Genomic DNA, 25385 nt, shown 5'->3' with positions numbered 1-25385 from the left:
TTTGAAAAAAATATTTGAGTTTTTAAGATCTTTGAAAACTTTTATTGTGCATTTATCTTTTTATCAAAGAACGTATGCATCTCTTGGGTAAACATTTATCATTATGTGGTTCTTCTACACTTTTTATTGAAAAAATATTTTGAAGAAATATTTATTTGGGTTTAAATTTTTGAAGTTTTTATCATATATATATATATATATATATATATATATATATTCAAAGATTCCAAATATTTGTTCTGAATATTCTTTATCTTAATTTTAGTTCTGGTTGTCACATTTTCAGTCGTAACCCGCAAAGGATTTCTCTTTTTTGTGGAATATTTGTACATTTAATATTAAATTAAATATTTGTTTTGAATTTTCTTTATCTTAATTTTAATTCTGGTTGTTACATTTTCAGTCATAACACGCAAAGGATTTCTCTTTTTGTGGAATTCTGGTAATCAAAGAGCAAATGATTCTTGCAGGGGACTAGGGCTTCGTCCACCAGTCAACTAGCTGCAGGGCGTATTTGCTCGGAGGAAGAAGATGACGACGACGACGACGACGACGACAGTCAGGTATCCCTCTCGCCGTGTGATGGTTTCATGGTTAACGTCTCTTTGGGTTGAAAGCGGCAGATATTTGAGCCGCATTTCTTGCTTTCGCAAACAAAAGAATTGCTCGGAAGCTGGAAAAAAAATACTCTCTAAAAATGCATCAAACATTATTGTAAGTGAACCAGGTCATTATTTCTTCTTCTTCTTTGAAATTCAGTCGGCATCCGGAGGTCCTCTGGGCTCAGCGTGCTGATAAGGTATACCTGACTATCGCATTGCCTGATGCAAAAGATGTTTCGATGAAATGCGAGCCTCAGGGTTTGCTCAGCTTCTCTGCTCGGGGTGTGCAAAGCGAACTCTTTTTTTTCGGTCTGCAACTCTATGGCACAATACTACCTGGAGTGAGCTTCTCGACGTTTCTTTATCTTTACTGGAATTCCTTTTCTTTACGGTGTCTTCTTTGTAATGTGTAATTTATCTTGATAATTCTTTTCACCTACCGCGCACAATGTTGAAGAAATTGGTTTATCTTCTGAGGATCAGATTATGTTGGGGATTTGTAGTGTCAGTAAAGATGTGCAGGAGTTATTAGATGGGATGGGGCTTAAATTGGTTGCCAATGGAGGAAAAGAAATTAAAATTAATAAATCTGTTAAAACCCTGGCTAAGAAAAAGAATTGGCCGTGAGAGTTGCAACTGTTTGAGGAATTCCGTGAATTTATGATGAAGAGACGTTAAAGCGAGGCTTTTTTAATAAAGTAATCTTATTTCATATTTTTATCTTTTATTGTACTTTTTATTTTTTATTAGAAGACTTCTTATCCTTAGTTTTCTTGTACTTTCTTCTCTGTTAGTTTCTTTCACCATCTGAAATACCCTTATTTTTGCTGTGTACGATATTATTTGTTTTGTTTTTTTGTTTTTTTTGTTTTTGTTTTTGTTTTCCTAGGGCTGTTTTACACCTTGCCTCAAAGCTTTATTTGCTTTAAGGTCTGTATTTTCACATCTGGAAGGTCAAACGTTACTACAGATATTTTTTATTGGCCCTTTTTCTTTGTGGGGACATTGCTCATTTCACTTTGTTCACACACACCTCAATATCATTGCTATCATGCGTGCTCTTCATGTTTAGTTCAGTTAGCACCTCAGAACAAGTTGTTTTCCCCCCCTCTTCTCAATGAGAAAAGCAACACAGTAAGTATAACTTTCTTGCATTTACTTTTAAAAAGCATAATCAGAAAAGTGTCTTTTTTAGATGGGAGCTATTTTATACTTCTGTATCCTGTAGCTGTTTCAATGGAATAAACTTGAATGATAGTGTTCCTGGTGCTTGAATTCTATTCCATTCCATGCAGGGTTGTAAAACTAAAGTTGGGTTAAGGGACATTTTTTGCTCCATTCAGAAGGAGCAAAAGGGTTGGTGGAAAAGATTATTAAAGTCAGAAGAAAAACCTGCTCCTTACCTTAAAGTTGATTGGAATAAGTGGTGTGATGAGGATGATGACTCAGATGATTGTAAGTCTATACTGCATTTCTGTTGTTTAGTGTCCCAAGTATTTAAACATTTTCTGGAGCCTGGCATTACTAGGAAACTGGGCTAAGTTGGAGGAACTTGTGTCATGCATAAAATTTAGCAAGCTGTACTCTGGTTTCTCTTCCACGTCAACTTAGTAGTAGCGTCTTCTTAAGCTTTTATAAATACTTATGTTTTGTTTGACTATTGAGTAGTAGTATTGTTTGAGTATTAAAATGCTTTCATCTTGTCTTGGAATTTGTCAAATGATGATTTGCATTATTGTGGTTCATTGATAATTTGATATGTTATAATTTTTTTTTTTTATAATACTCGCATCTTGTCTTGAAACTAGTGAAAGGATGATATTATTGCATTAATGTGCTTCATCGATACATTATATCAACTTCACAAGTTATATAATGTCTTTTAGGTTGCATGAATCCGTACAAATAATTATTTCAAAATGTTTGCATTGGGTGCCTGCATTGGGCTCCCAACTATAAATTTTTTACATAAAAAGTATATGATTTTTACATACAAAATATATGACTAAGTGCCCAAGGCTCCCATGCCATGTTGGGGATCTGCGGAGGTAGCCTTGCCACTGCACTTGGAGATGCTGCTTTTGTGACTTGAACCAATAGCCTTCAAGTTTGAGTGTAATACCCTAACCATCAGGCTAAGGCCTGCCCCTATAACAAAGTTTTTACTCGAAGTCTTTAATTCCTGTGTGTACAATGCAGTAAAAGAGGCTTTTGATATAAAATGAGATACCATCAACAGAATTATTGTTAAGTCCGTAGGTTTTATGCTTCTTGTTTGCAAATATTGGTTATTATTCTAGATGTCTTGTGTGTCTATTTAACTGAGCATAAAATAGAGGCACTATAAGAGTTGTATTTATGAAATGGATGCTAATTGTATTCTAGGGACCATTTTAAGGAATAATAGGGATTTGATTGTTGGGTTTTACGTTCACATGAAACGATATAACAGGGAGAAAATTTTGGACAAGAAGGGGCTTATGAAATGTAAAATGCATAAAAGTGAGGATGATATTGTCTTGGCTAAGGACGAAGACATAAAAGATAGATGGCGAAGTTACTTTAGTAAGTTGTTTAATAAAAACCAAATAGAAGGCGTAAACTAACAAATGAGGAAAAGACTAAAATATGAGATTTATTCGCAAAATTAGAGTTAATGAAGTTAAGTTTGCACTAAAAAAGATGAAAAATGAAAAAGCTATTGGACCGGATAACATCCCAATTGAAGTTTGGAAATGCTTAGGTGATAACGGAATTATATGGTTAACTAATTTATTTAACACAATTTTAAAAACTAAGAAAATGCGAAATGAATGGACAAAAAATACTTTAATACCTATATACAAAAATAAATGAGATGTTCAAAATTGTAATAACTATCGTGGAATTAAACTTATGAGTCATATGATGAAATTGTGGGAAAGGATAGTTGAGCAAAGATTAAGGCTAGAAACGAAGGTTTTAGAAAATCAATTTGATTTTATGTTTGGGAGATCTACCGCAGAAGCTATATATCTTTTAAGAAGATTAATGGAAAAATTTAGGGAAAAGAAGTGAGACTTGCATATGGTATTTATTGACTTAGAGAAAGCATATGATAGGGTACTTAGGGAAGTTCTATGGTGGGTTTTAGAGAAAAAAAGGTGTATGTAGTAGGTATACTGATGTCATTAAAGATATGTACAATGGAGTAATGACTAGTATAAGGACTATAGATGTAGAAACTAGAGAATTTCCAAGAATTCAGAGACAGACAGAGAATTGAGAGAATTAGGGGAGAGAATTAGAAGAAGAGAAGAAAAGAAGAAGCAGCAGGATGAACCAGAACAGAAGAATAAGCAGAGTGAGAGAAGGATAGAAAGATGAAGAATAGAACAGTACAGAGATGATAGAGGAAGAAGAAGAGAAGCAAGTATCCTGCAGATGAGAGAGAGAGAGAGAGAGAGAGAGAGAGAGAGATAGAGAGAAAGAGCAACAATCTGACATCAAAATGATTACCATACATCAACTTGCATGGCCAGCACTTACACCACAACTACTACTAACACATATTTACAAAATAACCCCAACGAATATGTAATTACAAAATACCAAAGAAAGTCATTAAATAATACTAAGTGATCCTAATGCAAACACAATTTCCTAAATCTTCCGAAACCTTCTAAAATATCTGTGCTAAATGGGCAGCCTATAGGATGTAGATGGTCCTCCATCATTGTGAAAAATATCCCTAGTCTGAAAAGTTGCAGGCAAACAGTGCTTGCAATTTCTGAACTTTGATTGGCTGCATGGTGATGTTCATGGTTTGCTCTGACGCCTATTTGATGTAGGACACGTAGGATGGAGAGAGAATTGAGATAATTAGGGGGGAGAATTGAGATAATTAGGGGGGAGAATTAGAAGAAAGAAGGAAAGAAGAAGAAGCAGCAGGACAGCAACTGAGCAGAAGAATGAGCAGAGAGAGAGAGAGGACAAAGAGGAATTGAACAGAACAGAGATGAGAGAGGAAGAAGAAGGAAAAGGAAGAAGAAGAGAAGCACGTATCCTGCAGGTGAGAGACAGAGAGGGAAACTGCAGCAATTTGATTTCAAAATGATAACTATACATCAGCGTGCATGTCCAGCATTTATACAACTACTACTGCTAACACATATTTACAGAATAACCCCAAGTAACACATAAAAACAAAATGCCAAAGAAAGTCACTAAATAATACAAAGTGATCCTAATACAAACGCAATTTCCTAAACCTACACCTAGAATATGTGTGCCACTGGGCGGCCTATTGGATGTGGACGGTCCTCCATCATTGTGAAAAATAACCTGTCTGAAAATTCTATTTTGCCTCTAAACTTCATTTGCTACAACCTTGTGCAAATAGAAGATAATTCCAAGTACTAAATGATCTCTCACATTCGTCAAAGTCACTTGGGACTTCTAACCTCAGCTTCAATTACTGGCTTTTCATCATGATCATTTTCTTTTTCTATAATTTCCATTACTTGGTTAGGAGGCAGTTAGGGATATTGTGCAGCCTGATGCCCAAATCCTTAGCACTTGAAACACTTGATTATTTGCTTGATCTTAGAATATATGGAGTGCTTTGGAGTCTTCCATGAGGTAGTAGATTAGGCAATGTTGCCCAACAGGTCAAGGCTTCTCTAGCACAACTTCACTGGTTTCTCCTTAAACCAAAGGGACGATGTAGCTCAAGGAGATAATGCTTCATATCCTCCTCTATCTAGGTGGCCAGTTGAACTGCGTCCCCTTCGATAACAAGTCGACATGCATCAAGCTTGGATGCAATAGTTGTCTTCAAGCCTTCTGTGTACAAGGCAATTATCACATATTATTTCCATTCTATGTCTGCTTGAGTAGCCAAAGATGGAATTTACTAGTGTAATCAGCTATTGTCTTGTCTACTTGTTTCAAGTAAAAAATTTGTAAATGAACATACTGTTTGTAGTGGGAATGTACAAATTTTCCTGCATGGCTCTCTTCACCTCATCCCATGTTCTAGGCTCAACATTTATCTTCTCCTTCCAAAGATCTTGTTGTTTGATCTACCAAATTTGGGCAGTTCTCTTTTATTTGGTTGTGGGCAAATGCAACTTTTGAGCATCACTCATGTCATACACACACGCACGCATATTTGATGGCAAAAATATTCATTATATATAGAAAGAATGTTCTATCAGGAGAAGAAACATCTTAACGAAATCTGGGAAACCCCAGTGAAACCAAAGAAGAAAACCAAAATGTGTAAATAACAGCACAAGAAAATCAGCACGCCCTAAGAAGTCAACAGAGAATGCCAATCTTTCTGAATATCTGAAAAGCACATCCCCTTGAAGTTTCCATTACTGATGCACCATAGAGAAGCTAGAAAATGAATCTTCCACACCAAGAAAAATGATAACTTCTTCCTTAAAAAAATACACGAGTTACGTTCTTTCTACAAATCCCAAAAAACTGCAAATAAAGCACAATTCCATGGCGCTTTTCATTCCTTCTTCCTACCAAACCCAACAAAAGATATTGCCAAAAACTCCTCCACTGTCCCTGGACAAACCCAACTTTCTCCAAGATAATTCTCCAAGGGACACAAAGTCATCAAATTCAAGGATCATGTCCATTATAATTAGAAACGTTCATTTTAATTCCCTTGTTCAAATTATCAATACAATCATCACTTAGCTCAAAACAACTTTTAGGTTTCATTCATGTCATATCACCGAAAATAATTCTCCTAAGAATACATCAAGTTTTCAAATTCATCAGGAGGACCATCTGATGGAGGACTGTTAAAAAAAAAAAGAAATAGAGAGAATTGAGGGAGAGAAACAGAGACAAGGGGGGAAGAAGCAGAGAGAAGAAGGGAGAAGGAAAGAGGGTGCTGTGCAGGACAGAGACAGAACCGTAAACAAAACAGAACAGAATATAAGAACAGAAAGAGAGAGAGAAATGTCGTGACGTCCTGGGAGCGAAGGTGCCCCAGGGAGGCGAGGGTGATAAAAATATGTGTGATTATTGGAAAAATTGGAGTTTGGAGTCACCACTAGCCTATTTTTCTTGGTGTGATTTAGGAATGTTTAATAAGACCCCCAAAAGAGGGGATCTCGTTAGAAAAACCCTCCTCATGGCTAATATAGGTGAGGTCTGAAAATACCCATTGCCCTTTTTATTTATAGGGACACACCCACACAAAAATAAAGAAAATCATCCAAAGGTATTTTTTTAAACATTCCCTGTTTTTTTTTTTCAAAATTTTTGTAGAGTTTTTCAAGCCATCTTTAACATTTTTCTTTAAAAATAAACTTCCGGGATTTTTCAAAGAGTTTTTATTATTATTTATTTATAAAGATAAACATAATAATAGACTAAAATACTAAAATACCACAATACATAATAATAAATAAAAACATATAATATAAACTAAAAGACTAAAAATACCTTAATACTAAATATAAACATATAATATAAACTAAAATACTAAACATACCATAATACTAAATATAAACATATAATATAAACTAAAATACTTAAGATACCATAGTACTAAATATAAACATATAATATAAACTAAAATATTAAGAATACCACAATACATAATACTAAATGTAAATATGAACTAAAATACTAAAAATACCATAATACTAAATTATAAACATATAATATAAACTAAAATACTAAAAATACCATAATACTAAATATAAACATATAATATAAACTAAAATACTAAAAATACCACAATACTATATATAAACATATAATATAAACTAAAACACTAAAGATACCATAATACTAAACATAAACATATAGTATAAACTAAAATACTAAAAATACCACAATACATAATTCTAAATATAAATATATAATATAAACTAAAATACTAAAAATACCTTAATAATAAATTAATAATAATACTAATAACAATACTAGCATAACAATAAACTAATAATAAATATAAACATAATAATAAATAATAAACTAAACATAATAAATAATAAAAATAAACATAATAATAAACATCAACATAATAATAAGCATAACAAAATGTACTAAAATACCACAATGTATGAAAATAAACATAATAATGAACTAAACATGATAATAAAAACAAACATAAACATAATAATAAATAATAAACTAACTAGTAAACTAAACATAATAAATAATAAAAATAATCATAATAATAAACATCAACATAATAATAAGCATATCAAAATATACCAAAATACCACAATGTATGAAAATAAACATAATAATAAGGCTGTGTTCTATAGACCCATTGTGGTCCGCTCTTTCCCCAGACCCCGCATGCACGGGAGCTTTGTGCACCGGGCTGCCCTTTTGTTTTTTTCAATAATAATAAGCATAAACATCATAATAACATAAACATAATAATAACATAATAATAAACAAAATTACAAAAAAAAAAAAAACACAATACATAAATATATATATACCATAATAAGGTGGCTGTGGAGTGTGGAGGTAGGCAAGGTGGTGCGGCCGTGAGGGGCTGGGAGGTTGGAGATGGTGGCTGGCCGTGGCCGGGAGCTGTTATGGTGGCTTCTCACGGCTGCTGTGTGTGGGGCTGGAGTGGTGTGTGTCCGTGAGTGGAGTTTGGAGATGGAGATGGCCGTGAGGCTGTGAAGGGTGCATGTGTCCGTGAGTGGAGTGTGGAGATGGTGTGGTGCTGTTGCTGCTTGGATGTGGAGAGGCTGCCGGTGAGGAGAGGTGAAGAGGAAGCTGGGCATAGGGCTCCCTCTCTTGGTGTTGTGGCTTGGTGTGTGTTGGAGAGGGAACTGGGCCTAGGGCTGTGCGCAGGGGCTGTATGTGCTGCTGCCGCTGGTGCTTGCTCACAACTGGGGATGTGGGCTGCGTGTGTATGTGCTGAGAGAGGGGCTGGTGGCGCTGCTTGCTCCTTCTTCTTCTCTTCCCAGCGGATGTGTTATTTATAAGCTCTAAACCCTAAAAACCCTTCCTAAGTGCCGCCTCCCTCTTGTGTTTGCATGGGCCATGCACAACCTTCACGTGCTGGCCCATGGCCCCTTTTTTTTATCGTGCACGGTCTCCTCCCTTACATGGCCTATTTAAAAAAATAAATACTCTGGGTAGAAAAAGGGAGGCTCGGTTACAAAAAAGGGGTGAACTTAATTCCCGGAAACAAAAGGACTCAATTTTAAAGACTCAAATTTTAAATCAAGAGGGACTTAATTTTTAAAATAATAGGGACTCAATTTTAAAATAACAAGGACTCAATTTTAAAATAACAGGGACTCAATTTTAAAATAAAAAGGACTCAATTTTAAAATAACAAGGACTCAATTTTAAAATAACAGGGACGCAATTTTAAAATAAAAGGGACTCAATTTTAAAATAGTAGGGACTCAATCACAAAGGCTCAGGACTCAATAAAAGGCTTTTAAAAGGACTCACAATTGAATTTTTCAAAAAGGATCCTCAAATTTCCAAAATATAAAATTAACCCCTCTTCATGTAAATTACCATGTTGTTATGATGGGTCCCCTCATCAAGAAAAAGAGAGGTCCGGTTAAAATTGCAGTGTCTACAAGAAAGAAGGACAAAGAAGCAGAAGTGTGGAGGAAGAAGGAAAGACAGGGAGGGAGGGCTGCACAAGAGAGAGAGAGAGAGAGAGAGAGAGAGAGAGAGAGAGATGGAAATTGAACTGGAGTGCTGAATCCAAATCTGATAACTGATAACTGTCTAGTGTCTAATACACTTTAGACTACGTATGTATACCCCAAAATTACAACTAAAACAAATAATTACAAAATGACCCCCATTAAAACATATAATTACAAAATTCACTAAAGTACTTAAAATACACAAAATAAACCTAAATTATCTAAAACTTAAAATAACCAGAAATGTTCCCGAACTAGAATAAAAATCCTAGCTACAATATAAACACCTAAACTTCACCATTGGTGGTTCTCAATGTAACTTCCCTTGTTAGAGAAAGCTCAACCTCAAGTTCTAAAATGTCATAGTAGCTTTAACTCAATGAGTGGGAACAAGGTTGAATGGGTTGGAAAATCAAGAGGTGGTACGGACTGCATTGCATTGTAAATCACCACTAGAGAGTATCTAAAAATCCTCCAATTGGAAGTAGCATGGTGGGCTGCAATGTTCTCCGATAAAATCACAAGTCCTCCAAACAAGAAATCAATTTAATATCCAAATCTATTGGAAACTTGAGCAAATATGCATTTTGTCCTTATTTTGGAATAATGGACAATGTTTTACTAGATTTGGTTAAATAAGTGGAAGGAGAAGATGCGAGGGATGGAGACTCAAATTTACTAGGATGGGGGAGAAATAATCTCAAGGAGATTTTCAACAATAGTATATGTGATTAAAGAATTTTCTAACAAACTCTGGAGCAACAAATTGTTCCTCAGTCTTTGGGTTAGAAATGGAAATTTGAGGTTGAAGAGCTAGGTTGCTAACAAACTTCTAGTAGTTGGCAACTTATCTTGAAGTTCATTGAAGTATCAACAACCAAGGCTGGTGACAAGTCAAGGTCCATCTCTATCATAGAGGCTCCAATTGTGTGTAGGGTCATTAAAGACAAGTTTAAGGCCTTATTTTAAGTAGATTCATGACTCATGTCCATTATAGAATCCAAAAGTTGTGCACTAATAATATGCAATCATTAATGTAGTCATGATTCTCAATTATTCAACAAAATTTGCATGGGCATTTATGATATTTGATTGATTATCCTTGACAATTTGAGTTTTCTTTTGGACATATTGGGTGGGTTTAGGACTACCTCATGACCATTGAGAAATTGATCTAGACTGATGAAACTCTTAAGATTAGCAGTGGTCTTTGGGGTGGTAGCTAGAGGAATCTCATAGCTTCCAAATGTGGTAAGTTGTGGATAGAGTGGTGGGATGTTAAAAAATTTGCAAAATAATATGCTTCAAATTTTCATTTTCATTTGTACATTCTTCTCCCTTCTAATAAATCTTTGTTTATAAAAAAAAAAAAAAGAATAATATGCTTTCAAATTTCATCGCTCAACCCTTTTTTTGAACATAATCACCATTAGTTTTGTCACTAAGAGTGCACCGATAAATGAGCTCTCTAAATTTAAGGTAATAATTGGTGACACTAGAAGAAAGTTGCTAGGAGTACACAGTTGGCCAAGTAATTGCTTTTTAGAGGAATATAGGATACATTTCTCTCTCAAAATATATCTCATTCAGTCATTCAAACATAGTGGTAGACATTCTACAAGATTTTCCAGTTTTTTCCAAAAATGCTTTGCTAAACCAAGAAGTTTTGATTTAGCTATACTTTGGTGGTCTCACAGTCGACGCCAATTCAAATAATTCAGCATCATGCAACCAATCTAGGAAAAACTGAGGACCTAAACAACCATCAAAATCAAGATGCCTTGGGTGTTATCAATTTTGGAGAGTTGCCAACTAAATGGGAATTATATGTGGAATTGAGTCATCATTTTTTTCTCTTTAAGCTAAGAGCAATATGAACCAATGTAAATTCAAACAAGTACCAATCTGGTAAGTGGCATTTAATCAATTTCTATGGAGTCTAAGTAGTGGAAGTGAAGGGGAGCTTAGGCACAAGTAAGGTTGTCGTCGTGTGACCTGGAGGTCACGAGTTCAAGGCGTGGAAACAACCTTTTGCAAAAATGTAAGGTAAGACTGCGTACTACAGACCCATTGTGGTTTGCCCCTTCCCCGAACCCTGCATACACGGGAGCATTGTGCACCGGAGTGCATTTTTTTTGTTTTTTTCTGAGTAGTGTAAGTTTATGCAACCTTAGGAAAGATCCTTAAATGTGCATAGATACTTCACTAATAAAACCTGTAAAATAGTGCTGGCACATTGAATTTGTCCAAAAATATGTGTCAAACTCTAGAATGAGATAGCTTCTTGTGGAAATAATTCTCATTAATCGTAACATAGTGTCACGGTCCGCCTTTTTCACACCGCTGTGAAGGGCCGTGCGGCGCTAGCTAAAGCACTCTTGCTTAACTAGTCAGCCTATTGTTTACCAATATTCATCCACGAAGCACTTTCATTAACATTCAATCAGATAGTAGTGGAAATAATAATCAATTCATGAAAGCCGTGGCAACCAAGCAGTAAATATTGAAGCAAACGTAATTCATTAACAAATCCTCCGTTGACATGTTGTACTTAGCGAGGGAGGCAAGTAGGCTAAGCACGTTGACAATTGCTAGTGAGTTTTACAATGATTGATGAACACTCACCCTCCCCTAAAGAGCTTTCTGGGCCATTCTCACTCTGGCACTAGGAAACATCAAAGTGACCGAGGAGTCATACTGCCTTATTTGGCTTACAATGAAATAAATACTGGAAAATAACCCTACACTAGTATTTACATGATGGAAACCCATCCCAAACACACGAGATAAGCGGTCACAGGCAAGAATAATGCCCTGAACAAGCTTAGCTCGTGACATTCTCCCCCACTTATGCGGTCGACGTCATCGTAGACTTTTGGCGGTAGGTACACTTCAACTTTGTCCACAAGTGGCTTCAAATCTTCCACAGAAATCCAGCTGATTTCTTTGTCATCAAGGCACTTCCACTTCACTAGGAACTTCTACCGCTTCTTCCTTGAGGATATGAACTTTCTGTCTGCAAGGATCTCTTTAACATCATGTCTGTCAGGTTGCACTATCTTCAACTCTGCGCTGTTTGACTGACTTCTGCTCAGGTTGTTGGTGTTGGCGTTGAATGGCTTGAGGCAATTGACATGAAATTGCGGTTTTCTCTGCTGATCTGCCCACTTCTTCATCTGCTTAGAAGCTTTCTCCAGATAGGCTTGGGCAAACTCTGCATTCAGTCTCCATTCTCTGGTGAAGATATACGCCCTGGGACTCTTTCGTCTGTACGGCTCGCCCACTGTGTGAGATAACAGTGGCAGCTGGCCTGTAACAAGCACAAAAGGGCTCTTGTTGGTTGTTGAGCGCCTTTGGGCGTTGTCACAGAATGGAGCCACATCAAGTAGTTGCACGCCATTCTTCTGGTTGTCATTGACACAATGGCGCAAGTACTCATCTAGTAGCTCTCTGAATCTCTTCATCTGTTCGTCTGTCTGTCGATGATAACTCGAAGAGATGTCAAGGTGTGACCTGAATATCCTGAAAAACTCTGTCAAGAAGTTGTCAGTGAACATTAAATCTTGGTCACAAATAATAACTTGGGGAAAACCCCAATGTTTCACAACAGTCACAAGGAACAATTGTGTCGTCCCCTCTGCCGAACAGTACTTTGGTGCGGCCATGAAAGTACCATACTTCTTCCGCTCCCCCTTGTCTTGTTGGCAAGTGAGACAAGTTTTGGTATAATCAACCACATCATCCCGCGTGTGTAGCCAATAATACCTCCCCAGTAGTCCTGTTATTGGAGTCATTCTCCGCGAATACCCCTCAACGAACTTCCTGCAGTATCTAGTAAGGCCAAGAAAGGAACGCAACTCCTTCACTGTCGTGGGGATCTTCCGTTCTTGAATTATCCTTACCTTCTCCATACCCCTCCGGATACGACCTTGTTCAACGACTTGACCAAGGAATTTGTTGCTCCGCCGAGCGAAAGAGAAATTCTCCTTCTTCACATTCAGACTGTTTCCCTTCAGCCTGTCGAACACCTTCCGTAGATGATCTTCATGTTTCTTCTGAAACGACACCGATGCTCCCAACGGTGTTTTGGAAGGGCGAACACATCCCGCTTCCACTTCATCAAGCTGTTTCCCCAACTCTACTATCTCTCTAGGCGCAATCCAACATGGCCTTTTAGCAGGTGGTTTCACTCCTGATAACAACTCGATCTCTTGCTCCACAGTCCGTCGTGAAAGCAAATTTTGAGGCAGCTTATCCGGCAACACCTCCTTATCCTCATCCAACACCGCTTGGATGGTCGTAGGCTCCAGCTCTTGGCCTACTTCTTTGTCTACCACCACCGTGGCTAGACGTGTCTGCTCACCCTTACCCAATCCTTCATTGAGTTGAATGGCTGAAAGGGACTTCCCTTCGTCTCCTTTTGTTGCAACGACTTGCACCATGCACGAGTGATCTCCCATCAGACACAGGGAACCAGCCGAAGGCATCAGCACCGCCCTCGTCCCCATTAGGAACTCCATTCCTAGAATGACTGGATAGTCATCCAATGGCACCGCTGTGAAATTCGCATGACCTTCCCACTGTCCAAGCTTTATAACCACTTGCTTGGCTACTCCCAGAGTAGGCTGGGCTACAGAGTTAACTGCTTTCACGCGTCCTGTATCCTTCTCTAAGGATAAGTTGAGTCTTCCTGCTTCCAACTGCGAAACAAAATTATGAGTAGCTCCCGTATCCACCATAGCGCGAGTACTCTTCCCATTTATCCTCAAGTCCACAAACATTAACCCTTTTGCTCGTGTAACTTTCGGTGTTTTTGTTTGCTTTTCCAATGCGTTCACTAACCGCACTGAACCCACCCTCGGGGCATCATCCTCTTCCCCATCGTCTTCCACTGCCTGTTCTGCAATAGAAGCCTGTAAGGCATTAAGTGATGCTTTGTGAGGGCACTCAAAAACTCTATGAGGATCTCGACACAAGAAACACTCAATTTTACTCTTCCCCTTTCCATTGGGTGTGTTGAACCCTCGAGACGACGAAGCTTCCTGTGAGGTTGATGAATTAGGGTCGGCTCCCCCACTCTTGGGTTTGCCATTCTTGAAAGACTTTCCACCGTTTCCCTCTCCGCCAAACCGTTTGGACGAAGTGGTCTCATCACCAGCGTAGTCTGTCAAGCGTTCTGCAGCCGCTTGTGCAGTTGACAAGTCTTGAACCCTTTGTCTATGAAGTTCAGTTCTTGCCCACGATTTCATCCCCTCTAGAAAATAGAACAACTTGTCCTTCTCCGACATATCCCGAATATCCAACATTAAAGCAGAAAATTGTTTCACATAGTCACTGATTGACCCCGTATGCTTGAGATCTCTCAGTTTTCTCCTTGCATTATACTCAACGTTCTCAGGAAAGAATTGGGCCTTGAGCTCTCTCCTCAAGTCTGCCCAACTATCAATCACACAGCTTCCATTTTCAATTTCTCTGTACTTGGTACGCCACCACAGTTTGGCATCACCAACCAAGTACATGGTTGCAGTATCCACCTTTGCCTGTTCTGAGGCCATCCTCACAACACGAAAGTACTGCTCCACATCAAACAAGAAGTTCTCTAACTCCTTGGCATCTCGGGCACCCCCATACGTCCTGGGTTCTGGCACCTTGGTTTTGCTAACTCCCGGAGTGTTGGAGTTCCCCATAGCAAGAACCATCACATTTACCTTTGCATCCAGATCTGCCATCCGGGCTTGCAAAGTTTCCACAGTGTGGCGAAAGTCCTCTGACATGTCGCCTATCAAACCTGCTTGATGTTTTTGTGATCCCCTCACTTCATCAACAAGTTCTCTCATCTGGGCCACCTCCGCGGCCATAGTGTTGGTTGTTTCCTCAACCTGTGCTTCCAGCACGCTGATCCTCTCAGCATTGTTTGGTGTCATGGTCACTTACCAAAGCTTTCCAAACCCAACAACGAAGGCAATCGAATTCATGTAGCAACTCAACCTTGGGCTCTCACCAAGTGTCACCGACTTGGGCTCTGATACCAAATGTCACGGTCCGCCTTTTTCACACCGCTGTGAAGGGCCGTGCGGCGCTAGCTAAAGCACTCTTGCTTAACTAGCCAGCCTATTGTTTACCAACATTCATCCACGAAGCACTTTCATTAACATTCAATCAGATAGCAGCGGAAATAATAATCAATTCATGAAAGCCGTGGCAACCAAGCAGTAAATATTGAAGCAAACGTAATTCATTAACAAATCCTCCGTTGACATGTTGTACTTAGCGAGGGAGGCAAGTAGGCTAAGCACGTTGACAATTGCTAGTGAGTTTTACAATGATTGATGAACACTCACCCTCCCCTAAAGAGCTTTCTGGGCCATTCTCACTCTGGCACTAGGAAACATCAAAGTGACCGAGGAGTCATACTGCCTTATTTGGCTTACAATGAAATAAATACTGGAAAATAACCCTACACTAGTATTTACATGATGGAAACCCATCCCAAACACACGAGATAAGCGGTCACAGGCAAGCATAATGCCCTGAACAAGCTTAGCTCGTGACACATAGGTACGGGTCTGTATAAATAGATGTACAGCATAAGAATAGAAGGAAAGAACCAAGAAGGAAAGAACCAAAGATGCTAACTTTTAAGGAAACTAAATATTCTAGGATATTCACACATTTACAGCCGGGATTCTCTTAGAAAAAATAGGAAAGTTGACTAAATAGTTTCCAACACTCCCCCTCAAGTTGGCTTGAAGGTATCTTCCATGGCCAGCTTGCTAATGAAGTTTTCAAACTGTTTCTTCGGCAGTCCCTTTGTCAGTATGTTTGCTACTTGCTCAGTTATTGAGATATATGGCAAATTACTCCCCTGTCTATTTTGTCCTTGATAAAATGCTTGTCTACCTCCACATGTTTAGTTCTATCATGAAGAACTGGATTATGAGCGATAACTATTGCAGCTTTATTGTCACAATACAGTTTCATTGGTAGTGAATTAGTAACCTTTAATTCTTCCAGCAACCTTTTGATCCATAGTGCTTCACAAATTCCATGAGCAACAACCCTAAATTATGCCTCTATACTACTCCTTGCTACCACATTTTGTTTCTTGCTGCGCCATGTTACTAGGTTCCCTCCAACAAAGGTGCAATAGCCAGAAGTTGATCTTCTATCAGTGATACTTCCAGCCCAATCTGCATCAGTGTATACTTCAACCTGTAAATTCCCATGTGCTCCAAATAATAAACCTTTACCTAGAGTCCCTTTTAGGTAACCTTTGAATCCTGTACACAACATCAAAATGCTCGGGGTCTTGGTGAGTGCATAAATTGACTAACCATGCCCGTTGCAAAGGCTATGTCAGGACATGTATGAGAGAGATAAAGGAGTTTCCCTACCAATCTTTGGTATTGCTCTTTGTTGATCACTTCTTCAACCTTAGCTGGTTGGAGTTTTATGTTCAACTCTATAAGTGTTTTTGCTGCTTTGCACCCTAGCAGACCTATTTCTCAAAGTAAATCAAGCACATACTTGCGTGGGGAACAAAAATTCCTTTCTTTGACCTTGCAAATTCCATACCAAGAAAATACTTCAAGTTGCCTAAGTCTTTGATCTCAAATTCCCGAGCAAGGATCTTCTTTAACCTCTCTAGCTCATTGCTATCATCACCTATCAGAATTATATCATCTACATAGACAATGAGGATAGCCATTTTACCTTCACTTGTGTGTCTATAGAACATAATATGATCGACTTGACCTTGGCTGTAGCCACGACTAAAATGAACTTTTGGTGTTTATCAACAATTAAAAAAAATAATATTTCATTTGTATTTTTTTCTCGGATTAAAAATAAAAAAAAAAAAAAATTAACCCAAAAAAAAAAGATAATAATTGAACATACTACTAAAAGAACTAACTTTTGAATCTTAAGAATACAATGAAACATGAGTACCACCTTAGCCAATGAGTGTTTCGCCCCCTTCTCAATGGCAGAGCACTATACTCCTAGAGCAAAGGATGGTTTTGTGAAGGTAACATAAGACCCAAAGTTCTATTTTCTCCTCTTTGTAAGCACAAAATTGATGCAAACAAGGAATGGAAGGTATTTATGTAAAAATAAAATCGATAAAAAAGAAAGAAATGTGCTTTGGGGATTTCAAACTAGCTGGTTTGATATGATAGGTTCAGAATCGCGTGAATTGATAGATTCGGCAACGATTCAGTTTATTTTAGATTCACTACTAAGATTTGAATCGATTTGGGGCAGAATTGAAATGAATTGTATGAAAAAATCGAATCATGAATTGTAAGATTTTAACTAATGTTGCCAAATCCACTGAAAACTGTAAAATCTAGTTAACAATTTTCACAAACAGTTGAAAATTGACAATTGAAACAGAAAACTATGCAAACAAACACATTTTCATAACCTGTTTCTTCACTCTATACACAAATGAAAAAATAAAACAGAAATACCAAACAGGCCCTAAGATAACCAAAAGTTTTCCAAACTAAAAAGAAAATCTTAGGTACAAGATAAAAACCTAAGGTTTTCCATCACCATCACCAGTAAAATGAGAGACTTTCAATTTAATTCCCTTATTCAAATAATCATAACAGTCTTTATGCAGTTCAAAATTATGGGGAACAACAGTGGTTGTACCACTTTCCTGTCTGATTGAAGAGTCAAATGACCTTTTGCCCAAGGCTGCAACTTCAGTTCTAAGCCAATTCAAGGAACAAGTAATGGTCTCCAAAACATTTTTCATGTTTTGTACTCTACGGGACAACAATTCCACTTTTGGAAGCAACACAATATAAGTTGTCATGTTGCTGGATTTTTTTTTTCCCAGTGGTTACCTTATTTATTTGCTTACTTTTCTTTTAAAGGACTAAAGTAGATAGGACATAATATTGAGAAAATGAAGGCAAGAAAGAAACAAGGGGGCTCTGTGGAGAAAAGATTGAATTCAATTACATTTTTTTTTTTTTTGGAATTCGATAAGTTGATTTCTAGCTAATCTTGTAGATTTTTTAGCCATTTTTCCTACTGTTCTCAATCCGTTTAAATTTAGAAACAATTTCTAATTGGTGTATAGTATTTTCAGCAAATATTCCATAAGATTCTCCATGAATTCTCAATCTTGAAAGTGTCCCCCAGTGCATTTAGATTCTTGCAGAATAAGAGCTGCGGCTGCCAACAGGAGCTTGCTCTATTTTCCTGTCAGTTCCATGAGCTTCATGTCCTAGGGGGAAGTCTCAAATCTAAGTGAGTTTATCCTTTTGTTCAGTAGCACTTTGGGTGTGTAAAATATCGAAGGGCTTGCTCAATTGAACCGATCAACTTCAAGATTAACTTTAAGCAACTGTGTTCATATCTTTAACCAAAGGTGAACTCTCTAACTTATAAGTGAAGACAATCTTGAACGAATACATGTGCTTGCAAATAAATGATCAAGCTATCATCATAAGATCTACAATCCTCAAGCACAAACTTTAGTATGACCACAGTATTTTGTTATACTCAAACTGGCTATGAAAATTTGAATTTGGAGGGAAAAAATGGAGCCAAAAAATTTTATATATATATATATATATACTTGACACTTTGCACGTGAGCATGTGAATTAAGACCTTATATTCAAAATTAGTTTTATCCTTTCTCGAAGTTATAGAAGAAAGGCTCTCTTCCTCATCCCCCTTGCCAATTTTTGGGTGGTGTGGAGAGAAAGAAACAGGATAGCTTTTGAAGGATCAGTTTTGTCCCTTGAAGCTGTCAAGGATCATTGGATGACTATGATCAAATTGGCATAGTTTGCTGGTTGTAAGGGATATTAATGTATCTTTAATTTCCTTGACACTTTTTGAGTGAGGGAGTTCCTTGTATTTCTTTATTTGGGTGGCATCCCCTTGATGCCTTTTAGTAAACTCTCTGTATCTTTGATTTCCTTGAAACCCTGCAGTGAGGGAGTTCCCTGTATTTCTGTATTTGGGTGGCATCCCCTTGATGAATTTTAATAAACTCTTTTTACTGATAAAAAAACCAAACTGGTTACAAGACCTTGGGGCTAACATGGTTGACTATTTTGTTTGGAACATTAATTATTTGAGGCTGGCCCAAGATTTGTAGGCTGAATTGTTCTCTAATTTTGTTGATCCATATGAGAAGGTAATTTATAGTTGGAGGTAGGATGAAGTAGGATAGAAAGCATAGTAAGAGTGATGTCTTTAAATTGAGTTTTTGCTTTTGCTTCAAGGAGATTGCAAAAGAGAATTGTGATAATTGGTAGATTAACTTTCCTTTGAAAGCTGTCCAGTTGGAAGCTCTATCAACATGGTAATGGATATTAACTGTGGACAATCTTCAAGAAAGGGGGGGAAAGTCAATTGGTGTTACCTTGAAGGTCAGCTGACACTGTCTGCCACCTTCTTCATTGTTGGCTGACCAGTGAGTTGTAGGACGTGGTCTCTTAATTTTGGATTACTCTTTGGGTGGAATCAATTGTCCAAGAGCTTTGGGTTGGGTGGTTTATAAAGGCTTGTACATAAATGAAAAAAAGAATTTTTTGCAATATCACTCTCACCATTATTTGTGTTTTGTAGAGGGAGAATAGAAGAGTTTTAAGGGATAGGAAATGCCCCTAAAAAGGCTCCGGAAATGGTGGTTAAAGATTTTGAAATTTTGGTAGACTAGGAACTGTGATGTTGGATACACATTCCGTAATAGAATTAGTTGATCTTTTGGCTTTCAATGAATCTATTTTTTTAACCTGTTTCACAACCAAGGTTGTTAGAATTGGGATCCTACATAGGATCGTTGGGAGGGTCTGCAGGATTGGATCATGGATAGTAAGATTCTACTTGCAATGTAAAATAAATAAATTATTTATATATTTGGCAATTTATGACAACTCTCAATAAAATAATCCTAAAAAATTGGTAGTAAGTTTAAGAAATTAAAACAAATTTCAGGAATGTAGCTAGAGCTGGTTTTTCCTCAAAACAATTTTGAACCTTAAAAAAAAAAAAAAAGGGATCCCTAAATAGCCTGAACTGCAAAATGCTCTGCAAAGGGCAGACTGTTGCTATCTTATTTATTTAATAATTATAATTAAAAACAAAAGCAAAAAGAATGAAGAGAAGAAGGAAGAAGAAATTGCTAATCTTAATTCAGTGAACTGATGTAAATTTCTCAGTTTCCGTGGCTTTGTCATCAGACCATAAGAAGAAGAAGGAGAAGGAGGGAAAAAAGAAGGAAGGAAGAGGAACAACTTTTTGTTAGTCGCAAAGAAAAGAAGAGGAAAAAGAAATCTATATGCTCTTTGCTTTGGGAAAAAAAAAGATAGGTCTCAGCCTTGCCAATACTAAGAGGGGAAAAAAAGAGAGGAAGAAAGTAAGAACTACAAAGATAACACAACTGCTACAGGACTGCAACTTTAAGCTCTCAGCGTGACTCTGCAACTTCCTATTTGTTGAAGATTTTTGCTGATCTCAAAGCTCTCAGCTGACCTCTACCGTTGCTGGAAGAAGGAACAGTCCAAGCCTATTGATAGATAATGTAGGATCTGTCTATCAAGAACTCTAAGCTCTTAGAGAGCTTTTAATTTTGAAGGAAGAGAGCTTTCAAAAGATGCTCAGCTGCTCTTGACTTATATTGAACAAATCCTAGAACATGCTCGTTATATTTCCCTAATTTGATGCATGTAGCCAACTAGACCAAATTTTGTGTCTATTGCAAAAGTAAAGTGTTTGGGCCAATAAAAATATACGTTGGGCCTTTTTCATTAAAATCCTAAATAGGAAAAAATTATATTCCATTGCAAAAGTAGGATCGATAAGATCTCAAGTAGGATCGAGATCCTAAGGTCTTAAGGTTCCAGATAAGATCCTAGTGGGATCTACTTTTTTAAGATTCTACTTAAGATCCGGATCAATTTGGCAAGTATGGATCTTAGGATCGTAGAATCGCATGACCCAGATTGTGATTTTGATAACCATGTTGACAACCTTCCTGAGCCATGGTTGTTAAACTCCCGATTTGGATTGCAGGATTGTGCTATTCTACAATCCCCTAGTAGCAATTCAATCCAGATCGTTTGGAGAACCGGGATCAGCGAGGATTGCATTAAAATTGTTTGTGGATCATAGGATCATTGTGGGATCGTACAATCCTACTTCTTAGGCTGAAATTGGGCTTCTCCAGACTAGGGCTTCATAAATAAGGCCCACTTAAGTAATTCAGAATTTGTTGAATAGGTTTATTGGATCTCCTTTGGCCCATTTAGCCCAAAGCCTTCAAAAATTAGGGCAAAAAAAAATTTTGACACTCTGCAGAAACACTCCAGAGAAGAAGAAACTCCTTCAACATTCAGCTCGCAGCCTCCAGCTCCCTTGACACTCAGCAACACAGCTTCTTCAAAACAGTAGCGGCTCTTAGCTCCTTCAGCAGCAGCAGAGGAGAAGCTGAGCCCTTTCAACAGTTCTCTTGAGCTCTCTGCCTCCCTTCTTCTTTCAGCAGCAGCAGGCAGAAGTAGAGTTTGACAGCTTGCTTTTTCTTCTTCAGACTTGAGATTTCTTCTTGTTTTCAAAAGCAGAGAAGAGGGTATTGTAGTTTGAAACTCTGAAACTCTTTCTTCTTGAGAGTTGATACTTTAGACTTGAGATTTCTTTCCGCTGCTTTTTTCTTCTTGCAGTCTGAACTTCTGAAATATAAATCTCTGGGTTGTTTTGATAATTCACGATTGACTTAAAAATTGAATTTATTACTCAGTATTATGATTTTTAACTTTTTTTTTTAATAACAAACTATGACTTTAAAATTGATTTTTAGCTTGTTTTACTTATTAACTAAGCTTTATCTTAAGAATTGTCATAAAATATTACATTGATTTTTAATTTTTATTTTACGTTGTAAGTAGAATTTTATGATCCTTGATCTGATCCTACAATCCGGTCCTGCAGCCCCTCCCCCCCCCCAACGATCCTATATAGGATCTCAATCCTTATGACCTTGCTTGTTATCTTCTTTTTCCCTCTGTGCTTGTCATTTGTGTGTGTGCACGCACGTGAGAACTGTCTTGTAGATTGTAGTATTGATGTTATTAATGGTGTCCAGTTGCTTAACATCTTTTGAATGGCATCTTGATTCGTAGTTGTAGAATCCTAATTCTTTTCCACAAATCATGAGTTGCATACTGGGGCTTATATTTGCAAGCTACATCAAACCATCCGACAAGAACTAGATGTAAGATAAGAAAAAGGGCCGTGTGTGCGCGTTTTAATAGTATTAATGTTCTTAATAGTATCTATTAGCTGAATGTTGAATATGCTGCATTTTGATACATAATTGTGGAATGTGAACTGTTCCCCCCAAATCATTTCATGCTCGGGCTTATTTTGCAAGATACTGTATCAAGTCATAGTATAAAAAGATCTAATATAGGAACAAGGCTCATGATATCTTCTTGTGGTACAAGAAAGCAAAATTTTGTATATTATCAATGTATGTACACAATCCAAGATATTTATATAATATTGGCCTGGACACTAGGATTTATTTTTAAATGAGCACCATATTGGTTCTGATTGAAGATTTTGTGGCTTTTCAGATGCTGATTTGGCTTCCGATGATGATGCCGGCATGGTATATATTGAACCCTCCAGTTAAATTTCAACAATAAATGCAAGGGCATCTGACCTCTCTTGAGGTTTGCCAAAAAATCATAAAGCTCCTCTTAACATTCGAAAAAATGATGACAAATTTTATAAGGCACTTATGGCAGCTCCCCCCCTCCCCTACAAAATCGTTGCCTCATCGTTTGGACCTGATGAAAAGATTTGGAGAAATGAACAAGCTGCAAAACTATTGCTATATCTTTTCACTTGTATGCATCTTCTTCTCCATAAATGCACTTTCCAAGCTTTGCATTGGTTGGGAGCTTGGCAGCAATGTTCTTTTTAAATATTGACCATCTGAAAATTTTCCAATCTATGCATTTTTCCACGTACCATTTAGGAAGTCAAAATCATGATTGACAAAAAAAAAAAAAAAGTTCTGTCATGGCAGGTTAACTAATGGAGGGGTATATGTGTCAATATATTTAATTGTCAAGGAAGGGCCAGTGTCATTTCTTAGGGGGAGGTGTGCATTTTCATTTTTTCTTTGGCAAACCTGAGGGGAGATCTGTGTAATTTGCCAAACACACGCACACACACACACATACATATATAGTGAGAACGAATACTTGCAATTTAATAATTTGTGGACTCTCCTTAAACAGCATGTTTGTGAAGATGATGGGAGCAGCGATGATGAAGGAATGCTTTGTAAGTTTCAAATCTTCATCACTTTTATGAAACTTCTGCTATGTGAAAACATTTCCCATGGTTGCATTCTCTTTGCATTGAATGTTTTACATTTATTGTATGCATCGCATTTAGATTTTTGTTTTTTTTTAAAAAAAATATGAAATCATTTTTTAGTATCAACTAATGTAGTGAGTTTGCCCCTCGTCCTGAGTGCAGAAAATGTTGCACCAATTGAAGTTGATTTTGGTTTTTTCTTGTTTAACTCGGTCACAAGTTTCATTTGATTGCTACCCACAACACCTGAAACAGAGAGTTCAGAAGAGAATAAATCACTTGGAGGACTGGGTTTTGCAAGATTGACTGAATTATCAGACTGACTGGAAATGATGATTAGCCCAACTTATCATTTATGAGGCATGGGATCATTTCTATCCTATGCTAAAAAATATTTGGTGCAACATAAGATGGATTTGCAAGACATTGAAATGACAAATTTTCTCTTTATGTGAATTTTATATTATTATTTTAAATCCATTTTTCTTTTTCTATAAAAAAATCTGTAAACACCTCTCTCTTTTTTTTTTCCTCAAATCTTTTTTCTTTGATTTTAGTTTTATATTGAAACAGAAATTCAGAAATTGAATAACTGTAAAATATTTTTGCTCATCTAGCTTCCAGTCTGATCTGAGGATCCGAGACTGGTTCGACTATTTTGGGATAACTTTTTGTTAGTTGAAGACGGCAGAGAGAGAGAGAGTCAGAAGGTTATAGAAATGCACACAATAGGGTTTGCCCAAGGGCTTGTGGTTCAGGGGCTCGCCAGCTCTATACCACACCACCAGTGTGAATACACCCGCCTATTCTATTTCACACTTTTGACACACCAGACATGGGTTATGTGAATGCTACCTGGGCCTGTCTCATCTTGGCCTGCAAAACAAGCACACCCTTACTATCTATGATAATTGATGAGCTATAGTTATATTTTGTCCTGTATACCTCCCATGCACCTGATCCTTTCTAGTCTAATAAAAGATTTGTCATTGCTCTTTGTACTAATAGGTCTTTTTTTTTCTGTTACCTGATATTGCATGGGAGTTGAGCATAAAATTTGATGGTGATTACTTGTCACTTGCACCACAGATCTTCCTGACTTGGAAAAGGCTAGAGGGAACTAGTAAAGACTGGTAGCGACAACTAATGACTGGACCTGGAGACTGTCTGGTTTAATTCTCTAGATAGGTATGCAGGTGAAAATTTTACTTCGTTGAATCTAGAATGATGATGGTATGGCTTAGGACTAATATCTGTACTGCTGAAAATGGAAGGTGCCTTTTTAAGTTTCAAAGGTTAGGTTTGATCACCTGGTATGTCAAAGCTTGAATGTTCAGCTGAAATTAGCTAAAACCATTGCCAGTTGATCTCCTGTCTCGCAGTTGGGCTAGCAAATGCATTGCTTTGCCTTTTTTTTTTTTTTTTGATCAGTAAATGTAAATTTTATAGATAAAAAAGGATATGTACAGTAACACTGAGTATACCCGAGGAAAAGAGGGGCAATGCTCCCAAACAAGTAACAAACATTACAATCAACCTGGGCATACTCAGGGCCTCAAGGCATAATTACAACTCTAAAAACAGAATTTACAGCAGGCTTAACAAAAACACAGCCCATCAAGACCGCAACCAAACTATAAGCTCAAAAAGATAAGCAATTACAAACCAACCCCAATCCTGCGCAAACATAGGAAATCTATCATACACCACTCTGTAGGTGTGAATCTGAATCACCCTATAGACACTTTCAGGGGATAGAGCCTGCCCTT

At 37.3% G+C, this 25385-nt stretch overlaps 1 protein-coding gene across 1 annotated transcript; it reads left to right on the top strand.

Moving 5' to 3' along the window:
* Window positions 1–236: 236 nt before the first annotated feature.
* On the top strand, window positions 237–24983 carry LOC131143459 (co-chaperone protein p23-2). Its single transcript, XM_058091763.1, has 6 exons — window positions 237–563; window positions 760–943; window positions 1898–2057; window positions 22863–22897; window positions 23535–23580; window positions 24706–24983. Exons 1-6 carry the CDS (start codon window positions 532–534, stop codon window positions 24738–24740), a joined length of 492 nt encoding a protein of 163 aa, XP_057947746.1. The 5' UTR covers window positions 237–531; the 3' UTR covers window positions 24741–24983.
* Window positions 24984–25385: the final 402 nt, after the last annotated feature.

This window comes from Malania oleifera, chromosome 11, assembly GCF_029873635.1.
Source record: "Malania oleifera isolate guangnan ecotype guangnan chromosome 11, ASM2987363v1, whole genome shotgun sequence".
Lineage (NCBI taxonomy): Eukaryota > Viridiplantae > Streptophyta > Magnoliopsida > Santalales > Ximeniaceae > Malania > Malania oleifera.
The sequence above is the reverse complement of the archived record's forward strand: the minus strand, read 5'-3'. Positions and strand labels throughout refer to the sequence as shown.

What these genes read in the sequence shown, in the direction of transcription:
- LOC131143459 (XM_058091763.1), top strand. Translation starts at nt 532, where the DNA reads ATGACGACGACGACGACGACGACGACAGTCAG. An exon ending in CCGATGATGATGCCGGCATG is followed by an intron (nt 22,898 to 23,534) that starts GTATATATTGAA and finishes CTCCTTAAACAG; the next exon opens with CATGTTTGTGAAGATGATGG. An exon ending in CGATGATGAAGGAATGCTTT is followed by an intron (nt 23,581 to 24,705) that starts GTAAGTTTCAAA and finishes CTTGCACCACAG; the next exon opens with ATCTTCCTGACTTGGAAAAG.